Source organism: Theobroma cacao, chromosome 6 (assembly GCF_000208745.1).
Source record: "Theobroma cacao cultivar B97-61/B2 chromosome 6, Criollo_cocoa_genome_V2, whole genome shotgun sequence".
Lineage (NCBI taxonomy): Eukaryota > Viridiplantae > Streptophyta > Magnoliopsida > Malvales > Malvaceae > Theobroma > Theobroma cacao.
Window position 1 is genome coordinate 25,275,626 of NC_030855.1, and position 10,614 is coordinate 25,286,239.

General features: G+C 38.8%; 2 protein-coding genes across 5 annotated transcripts; one reads left to right on the top strand and one right to left on the bottom strand.

Annotated features, from left to right (window-relative positions):
- LOC18597146 lies at nt 2,179–6,991 on the top strand. Of its 4 annotated transcripts, XR_001928301.1 has the most exons (7): nt 2,179–2,567; nt 3,027–3,956; nt 4,201–4,391; nt 4,616–4,822; nt 5,126–5,186; nt 5,715–6,415; nt 6,520–6,991. XR_001928301.1 is itself a non-coding variant. In XM_018122644.1 (6 exons), the coding sequence occupies exons 1-6, from the start codon at nt 2,352–2,354 to the stop codon at nt 6,321–6,323; spliced, it is 2,214 nt and encodes a 737-aa protein (XP_017978133.1). In that variant the 5' UTR covers nt 2,179–2,351; the 3' UTR covers nt 6,324–6,431. The 4 variants fall into 4 exon arrangements, 3 of the variants coding, with proteins under 3 accessions (XP_017978133.1, XP_017978134.1, XP_017978135.1); XM_018122644.1 differs by lacking the exon at nt 6,520–6,991 and having other exon boundaries at nt 5,715–6,431; XM_018122645.1 differs by lacking the exon at nt 6,520–6,991 and having other exon boundaries at nt 5,718–6,431.
- Nucleotides 7,547–9,663, bottom strand: LOC18597147 (peroxidase 42). Its single transcript, XM_007026009.2, has 4 exons — nt 9,205–9,663; nt 8,908–9,096; nt 8,404–8,569; nt 7,547–8,295 (listed from the first exon to the last, which is right to left on the bottom strand). The coding sequence occupies exons 1-4, from the start codon at nt 9,427–9,429 to the stop codon at nt 7,886–7,888; spliced, it is 990 nt and encodes a 329-aa protein (XP_007026071.1). The 5' UTR covers nt 9,430–9,663; the 3' UTR covers nt 7,547–7,885.

Here is a 10,614-nt window from a genome sequence, read left to right on the forward strand (position 1 = left end):
TCATTAGCTTGGGTAGGATTCAATTCCAAAATCTTAAGACTCTACAGCTCTCTGGCTGTTGCACCTTCGTCAATGGCAAGATTAAGGAAAGCATATAGACAGCACCTTCATCACACAGCTCTCTGGCTGTTGCACCTTCATTAGCTTGAGTAAGGCTCAGATCACATGCTCTCAGGGGCCAAAAGAAGATTGAACTGTCTGCTTCAGGTTTGATGTTCACGACTGCTTATGACAGACATTGACGGAAAACTGTTCAATCTTGTTTGGGTCGTAACCACTTGCCAGGCTTTGTTACAGAGCTCAGTCCCCATTTCATCAGGGCAAACAAAAACATAAACAGGGTATTTGAATATCGCAAGTATCAGCAACCTTATCAAGCACACTTCACCAGACAAAACAAAATGTATCTTACACCACCCCCCCTCCACTTGCAATTCTTTAGCTGCAAGGCTGTTAATATTTTACTCAATTTTAACCAGGAAGCCAGTGAATCATCAAGAGGGTGTGCATGTACTCATTATTATACAACTCCTTTTTCTTCTTTCTGCACCAGCACATTTTCCACAGAACCCCAAAGAAGAATATCTTAAAAAATACAACCTTGCCCTTAGCAAAATGTGTTGTCTATAAGACACAGACTGAGGGCTGATTCGTCCTCCTCCATGAACTACAACATACCTGGTTTTATGAACCATTTGTTTAAAGGGTGAGGGTGCCCAATTGGGAGGGGTTTAGTTTAAAATTAGAAAGATGGTATCCAAGGTTTTAGCTTCATATTCCCCTGACAAAACCTGCATTAGAGACAACCATCTAAGTTACACTTTCCACGTGAGGTTGTTTTTCTATATTGTATTTTGTACCCCATTAAGCAAATTACTTGCATTTGTGTGCAGACATTTTGCTTTATACCTGGGAAAAGGAAGTGCTGCTCCCTAGTCAAGACAGATAGCAAATTTCCCATCTTTTTTTTTTCAGTAATCATAATCATAATAACCCCATGGACATGGTCAGTCATTTTGCATTTATGTATTGATAATTGGGGTACATTTTTTAAACTATGACCTTCAAATAGACCTTCACCAGTTGACTACGGTGACCACATTAATCAATTTATTGAAAGGGGTGCTTACTTAATTAATCTAAGATTAATTCTATGTCAATCTGATAATTGGTTCTGACCAAATAGGAATGGATGAATTTTCATGCATTTTAGCAAGCTTCGATTCAAATGGGTACTTAGTTGTACCCCATCTGAGCACAAAATTCTTCAAGCTTGAATCTATATGAGTTCCATCAACCTGCTGAACCTGAGACAGTCACTGAGCTACAGTATTCAATAAGCAAATCTATTCTGATTTTTTCATGCTCATATCAACATAAACCAGATGCAGTCCAATGGCATAGAAATTGGGTCATCACAATGGAAGACAGGTGATATATGGTTAGATTCTTGATATACATAAACCAGGAACAGAAGTTGCAGATCTGATCATTTCCAAAAGTAGTGGGTCAGGTCAAAGGGTAGCCATTGCCCATTGACATTCTCCCACCACATTTTGATCTGTGTCCTATTTGGAAGTGGGTAGAATTCTTATATCCATTCTAGCTGTATAATTTCATTTCTAGTTTTTGTTTGTTCTAGTACAGAGTAACATTACTTAACCAGTGCCTTGCCTCGGATGCTTAAAAATGGGGCACAGCCTCACCACTATAGAACAAACAAATGATAATCTAATAAACTGGGGGGCTTTACATATCCTAAGATTACTTCTGATCTTTTTTAGTTTGAGATTAAAAAGAAAGTGGACAGATAGAGAGAGACGCACGTGGGGCTGCATGCCTCACTGCTCGCTGTTCTCTTTTTCTTTTACAAAACTGAAACGAAAACCAGACGCCAAAGGCTCATCTTTTTGATCACTAATCTCTCTCTCTCTCTCTCTCTCTCCCTTTAAACATCAGTTTCATTTCCTTCTTCTTACTTCTTAGTCCTATCATTAACTTTTTCTTGTTTGTAAGTGAACAAGTTGCTTCAACTTTGACAGTTTTCTGACTTTGTTTTCAAGAGAAACTTCCTGCTTTCTCTTTTGACATAGACATAGTTGGTCTTTCTTCATGTTGACTTAAGCATCTGAACATCAACAGTAAACTAAACCAATCTACTTTGGGTTTTAAAAAAAAAACCACCTTTTTGATGTGGGTTTCCCTTCAAGTTGCAAACTTTAGTTGCACTGTTTACTAACAAAATATTTTCTACTTTTCTTGTGAAGCTTTTATCAGGGTTTTTCCTTGGTGGATACTTTGGTTATGTGATATTTGGTTTTATTCGTTTTGGGAGTAGCTTCTCAGTTCCAATGGTGGAACTTCAATCCTGCGCCAGCTTGGTCAATGCTTCTGCACTGTGTGCAATAGAGCAAGAAATGAAGGGAGAGAGTGTAAATGTCATTGCAGAGATCGCGGCTGAGTTGCAAAGAGAGAGAGAAAAAAATGCAGAGCTTATGAAGAGAATATCATCACTTGAAGCCCAAATACAAGAGAGGGAGAAGGAATCTCTTCTAACCAATGAAAAAGTATGGCTTCCCCACTTTAATTTAGTCTGTTTTTATTATTCTCCCATCTCTTTCAAATGTGCATTATTTTCCAGTAATTAAGCATACATGATCAAATGCACATTTCATATTTATCTCTGGTAGGACGTTGTTCTGATATCTCATTCACAAAGCCAAATAATAGTATTATTGTCTATTTGTAATAGGATGGACATTAGTTTTGATACAGGAGCCATTGAGTAACTGAACGAAACATGTAGGAGACCTTCTGTGAGATGAACATTGTAGATTTTTGGAATATCTTTTATCTTCTTGCCTTCTCAAGTTCTTGGTATTTGATTAATGGTCCAATAATGGACTTTTTCAGTGAAAATTTTGTTCATGAAACATGGTATTGTAATTCATAGAGCTAATATACTTTGTTTTTCCATTTTCAAATGCTATTTCAAAGCAACTAACTTGGCTTCTTTCACCTGTTAGCTGAATCCAAGCAAAAGTCTACTGTCACTGCTTAATGGCCTGGCCTCTTATGTTCTCTCACAGGTCAGCTGTCTTGATACCACAGAGAGAAGCCTCAAAAGGTTCAAAAGACAGAAGATAGAAACATATAGTCATAGAACTGAAGATGGAAAGAGTACCAAAACTGAAATGGCCTCTAAGGCAGAGAATGGCACACAATGCATGCCTTCGACAGATGAAAATCAGGATGATCGCTTAGTTAACTGGATGAGCATGGATGAGACTCTTTTTTCGCATTTTGATAAATTTAAAGACAGTGACCTTGCTGCAGATCGTGAGGATACAGATGACAGTGATGATGAAGATGAATATTATGAAGAGGATGATCCTAACACTGGTTATAAAGATAGGGAAACTGAGGAAAATCTAAGAAGTGCTTATGAAGAACAACCTCATGAGGATGGTGTTGGCCCAGGAATGCATATATCTTGTCTGCAAAGTTATTCCACCAGTCAGAGTGAGCTGACATTTACAAACAGTAGCCAGTTGATAAAAGAAAATAGAGAAAAGGATTACACACTACAGGATATACAAGTAGTTTTTAACAGAAACAACCCGAAGTATGTCATGAAGGAAACAGAAAAGAATGGAGAACACAAGTCTCCAGCACATATGGCAACTTCTGGGCAAGAGCCTTGTCAGACAGTGTCTGGAAAGACATCTTCAAATAAGAAACCTCCGAAAGTTCCTTTCTGTCCGAAAGAAATAAGAAAAATACTTGCATCAGATGCCCTTTTATTGAAAAATGCTCAGTCACACACCATAAGGAAGATAATTGTCTTTGCATCCCTTGGCATAAGGAATGGATGTGAAGATATGTATGAGTTAGACTTCAATCACTTCAGCATTTTAAGGAAGGGGGATCCGTATGTTTCTCCAAAGAATCCAGGGGTAAGCAACCTAACTTTATGATGTTAATGAATTGTCTTCACCTTGCTCAGCTGACAGCTACTAATATAGTTGCTTCAGATATATAAGTTTTCGCTATGATCAGAGCCAGTAGTTTAATAGTTGCTTTCATTGTTCTAATGTATTATTGCTGCCCTTAGAAATTATGGCCTTTATTCCAAGTTATCTGGAGGGTACATTGTCTTAGTTGACTAACAAGAAAGAAACTTAAATTCATTAATCACAGGAGCATGTCTTATATGAGAACCCTGGTGTCCAGAGGAAGGTTTTCTATCCGAACCGACAGAATCCAACACTATGTCCTGTTCAAATACTTGAGGAAGAGAAAACTATGCGTCCTTCTGATCCTTGCTGTCCATCATGCCTATTTTTGTGCATCAAGTATGGTGGAAGGACAAGAAATCTTCCTCAAAATGAGTAAGTATGGCTTTGATAATCGATTTGCTATATTATTGTTAGCTTTTGTACACCCTTAGACACCACAATTCGTTTCTTATTTAAGTGCTTGCCTGTTAAAAGCCTGACTATTGCGAATGTTCTTGATAAACACCATAGCTTTACACTTATTCTTCACCTAAAATTACTTGAGCTTGTACCTCATCAGCCTAATCTAGAAATACTTGTGGGCTGAATTTTTCCAGATATGTCAGGCAGCGAATGGGAAGAAATAAACTAAAGTCTTTCGGACCTGTCATGTGCCGAATGGCAATGCTAGTCCATATTCGCAGTGGGAGCTTCTTCTTCAAGGCCTTGGGCATCACACTTCTGTTCATGGCAGGTTTTCCTGATGACCTTGTTCAAAGAGAAACAAAATACAGGAACTTAGACTTGCTGCAAAAGTATTATAGGTAAGGGGTTCCACAGAAATAGTAAACTTGTAGAACAAACGTGTACATATAAAACGGAAGAAGAGGACATAATACTAGATTTGGGTTGCACTTTGCCACTTTATGATCTCTCACCTTTGCAATTAATCTGGTTCAGTAAACTAGCAAACAACCACATAGATTACTCTGCTATATCTGTCCGATAGGTGTTCGACCTCCTCATTGCTTTTGCACTATTTGCATGGTCTTTTCTGAATATCCGCAGACACTTAACAGCTGAATCTTATAGGGCAGTTCACTTAATATTCAACCTTCACATTACAGGACAGACGAAGATGCTGAAGATGAAGAATTGTTTCTTTCGCATCCAATAGCTTTTGACACTGTAAGATTGCAATTCCTGAATCACAACGTACTACATTTCATTTATAGTTATTAAGGATTTAAGTTTCTTTTTGCTGGTGTGACAATTTTAATGCTTGGTACTACCAGTGTGCCATGTTACCAAGGAGAAAGATAACACGATTCTACATGGGAGGAGATTTGGCTACGAGCTATGAGTTATTTCTTAATATACAATAATGAGAGTTGGAACCACATCAAATCCCCATAAAAACCATTTATGCTCTGAGTCATTTGAGTACTAAAAACCCTTGTTCAGGGGAGGAATTTGCAGTTGTGTCTATATTTGTATGTTGTCCCTAATTCTACAATGGAAGCTGACCCTAGAAAATTAAGTGGATAGGGTGAAGGATACATCATTCTGATAGAAATGATACAATGCATTTGTTATCTAGTGATGCATGATAGCAGAGCCTTCTCTATAGGTGCTATGATCTCATCTTGAATCCGTTACCAGTTTTCCTTTAGATTAAAGGATAGTTTCTGAGTTCTAAGTTTCTTGCTTCTTCAGCAGGCTCGTTCTAGTTCTCAGCAATTAACTGGGAAGACTACCTCAACAAAATCAAAGGGAAGAAGGCAGACAAACTCCAGCAGCAAGTCCCACAATTTTCCAAAAGCCTCGGTTCAAGAATCAGCACCTTCGACCTCAACACCTGGTACCCAATTTGGGCTGATGGGCTACACCTCAATCCAAACCCAAGCAACGGCAGCATTTCAGTCCACACAATTACAGACTCCAGCTGAAACTACACAAGTCTCAAACCCAATGATGAAGAGTCTTGGAAACAATGTGTCCTACCATAATCAAACCGCATATCACTTGTTTCCACCACAGCCAGCAAATACTTTCATGCCTATGGTATATTGGCCTCCACCAGTTGTCTTTCCTCCCAGTCCTTATCCAACTTCATATGGTTATCGATCTTATCCAACTAATGCAAACAACATTTCCATCCATCCACAGCCTTACTACAATCACCCTTCTTCCAGTTCGTTTATCCCTAAGATAATAGAACGCAATAGGACGGATGTTTCGGCATCCTTGGAACCGGATAGTGACTCAGATAGCAGTTTAAGCAGTTCGGAAGAACCAAAAGAGGCATTAGCAAGCTGTAGGTAGTGGACTGAATATGCTTATACAATGTTTCTTGTAAATTATCATTACAGGAAAAGGAACTTGGTAAAAGAAAGCTGTGACATAAATGCATCTCGGTGAGCCTTTTCTTCACATCATGTGCGTGACTTAATACGTTATGCATTCATGTACTTTCCACCGCTGCATAGATCATGATACAGATAAGTTTTTATGGGGTCAGGAGTCCTGCAGTCCTGCCATTGCAACATTTGTTTGATGAATAAGTTACCAATCTGCCTCAAACATGCAAGATCATTTGCCATAATTTGATGAACATTCTCTAGTCTGTACAAACTCGAAAATACAGCAGTGAACTGGAAATTTGTAAGTATAATTCCTGCTTCTGATAAGCCTTTTGTGATAGTGTACAGAATTTCTGGGAAGGCCGGTGGCAAGGCTTAGACCTGAAGGGTATTTTAGTGGAATTAAGGCTACTTCAGGATTTTCATTTGGCTTGTTCTCGATATTTAAAATTCAATGATACGATGGTCATCACCATAACTGTCTGCCCATGCTTGGAGCATTTGCCTCCCAACTTTGATAGTGAGACTCAGGCCCACACCTTCATTCTTCATTCATCTCTGTCTGCACTACAATTATATATACCAGTGGCCACCTACCAAGAGATAAATTTTCATTGCGTTCATATGCTTAAAATCCATATTTCTTGACATAATGGAAAATCTTTCTTTTATCATCCAAGATTCAACCTGTTTTAATATCCACTGTTGGCATTCACATCAGATGTGGCCACCTACCAAGAGATAAATTTTCATTGCATTCATATGCTTAAAATCTATAGTTCTTGACATAATGGAAAATCTTTCTTTTAGCATCCAAGATTCAACCTATCTTAATATCCACTGTTAGCCAATCATTGACCCAACAACTTTTTGAGTGTAAACTCAAGCTCAAGTTGCTAGTAGTGATGGACTTGAATTATTATATAAATCTTAACAATTACACTCATATCTGATGTGGGATGTGAGATATCATAATGTGCTCAAAATCTTGATATCCTCGTCAATGCCATATATCACATTTACGGGATTAAGATCTCACCAAAATAATATGAAAGCTCACATCACTTGGGACCATAGTCTCTTCACTAAAGTTTTCATTTCTTCTTGTTGTTGGGATGGGGTCTTTTTCACTAATTTGATCCATGCACTCATCAGTCATCACCATGACATCATGAAAGAGAAGGCTCAAGCATGAATCATCAAATGTATTAAATCATTGAAATCCATGCATCATACACCATCAACACCATCCTTACATACATACATACATCCACCAGAGCCATTACCAACATCAACCTCGCAACAACAGAAGAGAAACCTAGGTACGCCAAAACAACAGGGCATGTAATGAGCAAAGTCACCAGATTGATCATCTCATACCAGTACCACTACTATCACTGATCACTGCACATTAACAAACTGGTCTAGGACTAGAACAACCATTTATTCTGTCACACTCAGCTCTCTTCTCTCCCTCACATAAACTAGGAAGAGAAGATGAGATGGTGGTTGTACCAAAGCATTTTAGTGAAGCTTGTTCGCAACATTGCACTGTTTCCTGATCTCACCCTTGGTACCAGTGAGAGGATTGTTCTCAGAAAGGATGGTAATGGCCCTGGCAAACTCCTTGAAGAAATAGTCTTGGCTCTTGGCCATTTTCTTCACATAAGGCTTGGTCCTCTTGTCATAAGCCAGTTGGTGATCCACAATTAACAAGCCCTTGTTGTCCAGTATGTTTCTATAGTAGTTGTTATCCAGTATCATGGGTGTGCCGCGGTCGTTTCTCACGTACTGCACAGCCTTTGGATCTGGAATTTGATCGGGGCATTTGTGGAGCATGTGTGGAACATGGTCAGGGTTGAGGGCAGGGTCGACGTCTGGGTACAAACGGTGCACCAGCTTGACACAGTGCGTTCTGCCGACACTGTGAGCTCCTGTTTTGCACAATGAGACCAAAATGTAGAAACTTAGCCATGCAAACGGATGCCAAGATATATCCATACACATATATTTAATGATTCATGTAAAAATAAAAGGTCTACCTAGCAGGGCAACGACTCCAGGGGTGTCAATACCCATGGCAGAAAACCTGTCAAGGACGGCAGAGATGGTCTCATTGTGGTCAGGAAGATACTCCTCAACAACATCTGCTCTGCTCCTTCTGCCATCTCTTCTTCCTGTTTTGAGAGGGATGTAAGGGCCTCCAAGCTGAAAGAAAGTAAATTCAGGATTATGTTAACTGCCTGAAAGCTACAATTAGTAATTCAGGAAATAAGAAGGCACGAACATCTTTATGGAAAAGAGGTGAAAATACCACCTCTAGGATTTTTAAGTACTTATTATGGTTAAAACTAGGAATTGAAACTTCAGAGGACTGGGAAAGCAAACGTTAGTGGGTTAAACAAAAGAAACCCCCACCGATCTTGTGGATCTAGTGCAAAGAGCATATTCTGAGTGAAACAAAGACAGTGTTAAGAAACTCCCACAGACAGAAGTGCTGTTAATGAAGTCAAGAGTTAATCTAAAAGAGGGTCGGAGGAAATTACAGAAACAATGCCATCTCTAGCAGACAACACGAGAATATCTGCGCAAGAAACAACTCCAGGACACTCCCTCTCTACAGCTTCTTTGATGGTCTCAATGTACCTGAAATTCCTAAGACCAAAGCTCCTGTCTGTCTCCTTCTCAGACAAGGTCCTTCTTGTCGAGTCCAGCAGCAGTGAAGCATCACATGACTACTCAACAACAGGAAAAGCAAGAAAAAAAACATGCATGTAAGTTGTACTATCAAGAGCAAGAGTACAGTACAACAAGAGTAAAAAAAAGGATGTGTGTTGATTTACCTGAACAGCACAGTCATGGAAAATGTTTCTCAGCCAAGAAAATGCAGTGTTCTTGTGGCGCTTGTACAGAAGCTTAACTTGCTCTCTGATGATTTCTTCAGCCTGAGGACATGTATCCTTGTAGAAGCTCATAACAAGGCCTGGGTCTTCCTCATTCTCTGCAAATGTAGACACAGCTGAAAAGCAAAGCAAAGCAAAGAAGAACAGAACTTTGGCAGCACCCATTTCCTCACTACTCTCACTACAGGTCACTGACCTTGCTTTGGATCTTTAATAAGGTGCTGCTTAAATAATTCAGAGACTGACAAATTTGGTAATAAAAAATGCCCTAGTTTTGAAAAGTTTTACCCTTTTTTTTAACACTTGTATTAATATCAGCACTTACTGCTAATTTTAATCTGGATTGTGTCAAAAAGTTGGCAACACCTGTAAGAGTTATCAACAGAAAATGGCAAAATGCTTAGCAGTTACGATTCATGAAGCTTTATTATATATATATATATATATATATATATATGTGTGTGTGTGTGTGTGTGTGTGTGTGTGTGTGTGTGTGTGTGTGTAGTGTTACTCTCTGCATGCAAAGTAGAAAAGATTGACAGAGGGCCCAGAGCTAGCTGATCCAACGGTGATCTTGAAGGATCTTGGACCCTAGCCAAGACTCAAGTCCCTGGTCAGACTCAGAATAACCTTTTTAAGGAAAAGCCACTAGAAGAATTTGGAACATAAATAGCAATTTAAACAGTTCTTCTGTTAAAAGATTGCACCCTCCTGTTAATTCCCCTGTCTACCCCACCAGCTTTGTTCTTTTCTTAAGTATAGAAACACCTTTACAATGCAGAAACTTGCTAAAATGTTGAAGAAGGAATTGGTGAATTCTGCAGTTATTTCTACGCTGGGAAGCTGTTTAATTTACAAGATAACTCATTTTTTTCTTTGTTATTCCATCTCAAACCTGACAGAAACAAGGTGTATAGTACTTGTTTTGGTTATTAATTACAATGCAGGATCTCGATGTAAGAATGCTGGAATTCAGCTAAAGATGCACTGAAATGTGTACAGATTCTGCAATATTTATATGTCATGAGATTGACTTTGAGGATGGTAGCTAAACATAACAGATAAAACCAACATTTGAGCTTGTACATGCCTCTTGTTATTATCTCTATCATGATCCTTCTTTCTCAATGCAAAGGCATGAATCTGGTGAAAAACAAAAGGAGCTCTGCAACATGGACCACATTCAAATGCTTCTGGAATAAATCAAAAACTTGAAACTGTTATGCTCTTTGGTTTCCTCTTTACATCCATTTAAAACCTTAAAAGGATAGCAAAAGAGAAAAGCCATCATAGCTTTCCCTTTCAAGTGGGGTACAAGGCATTGCTGGTCTTAATTTGAAGATTGGGAAG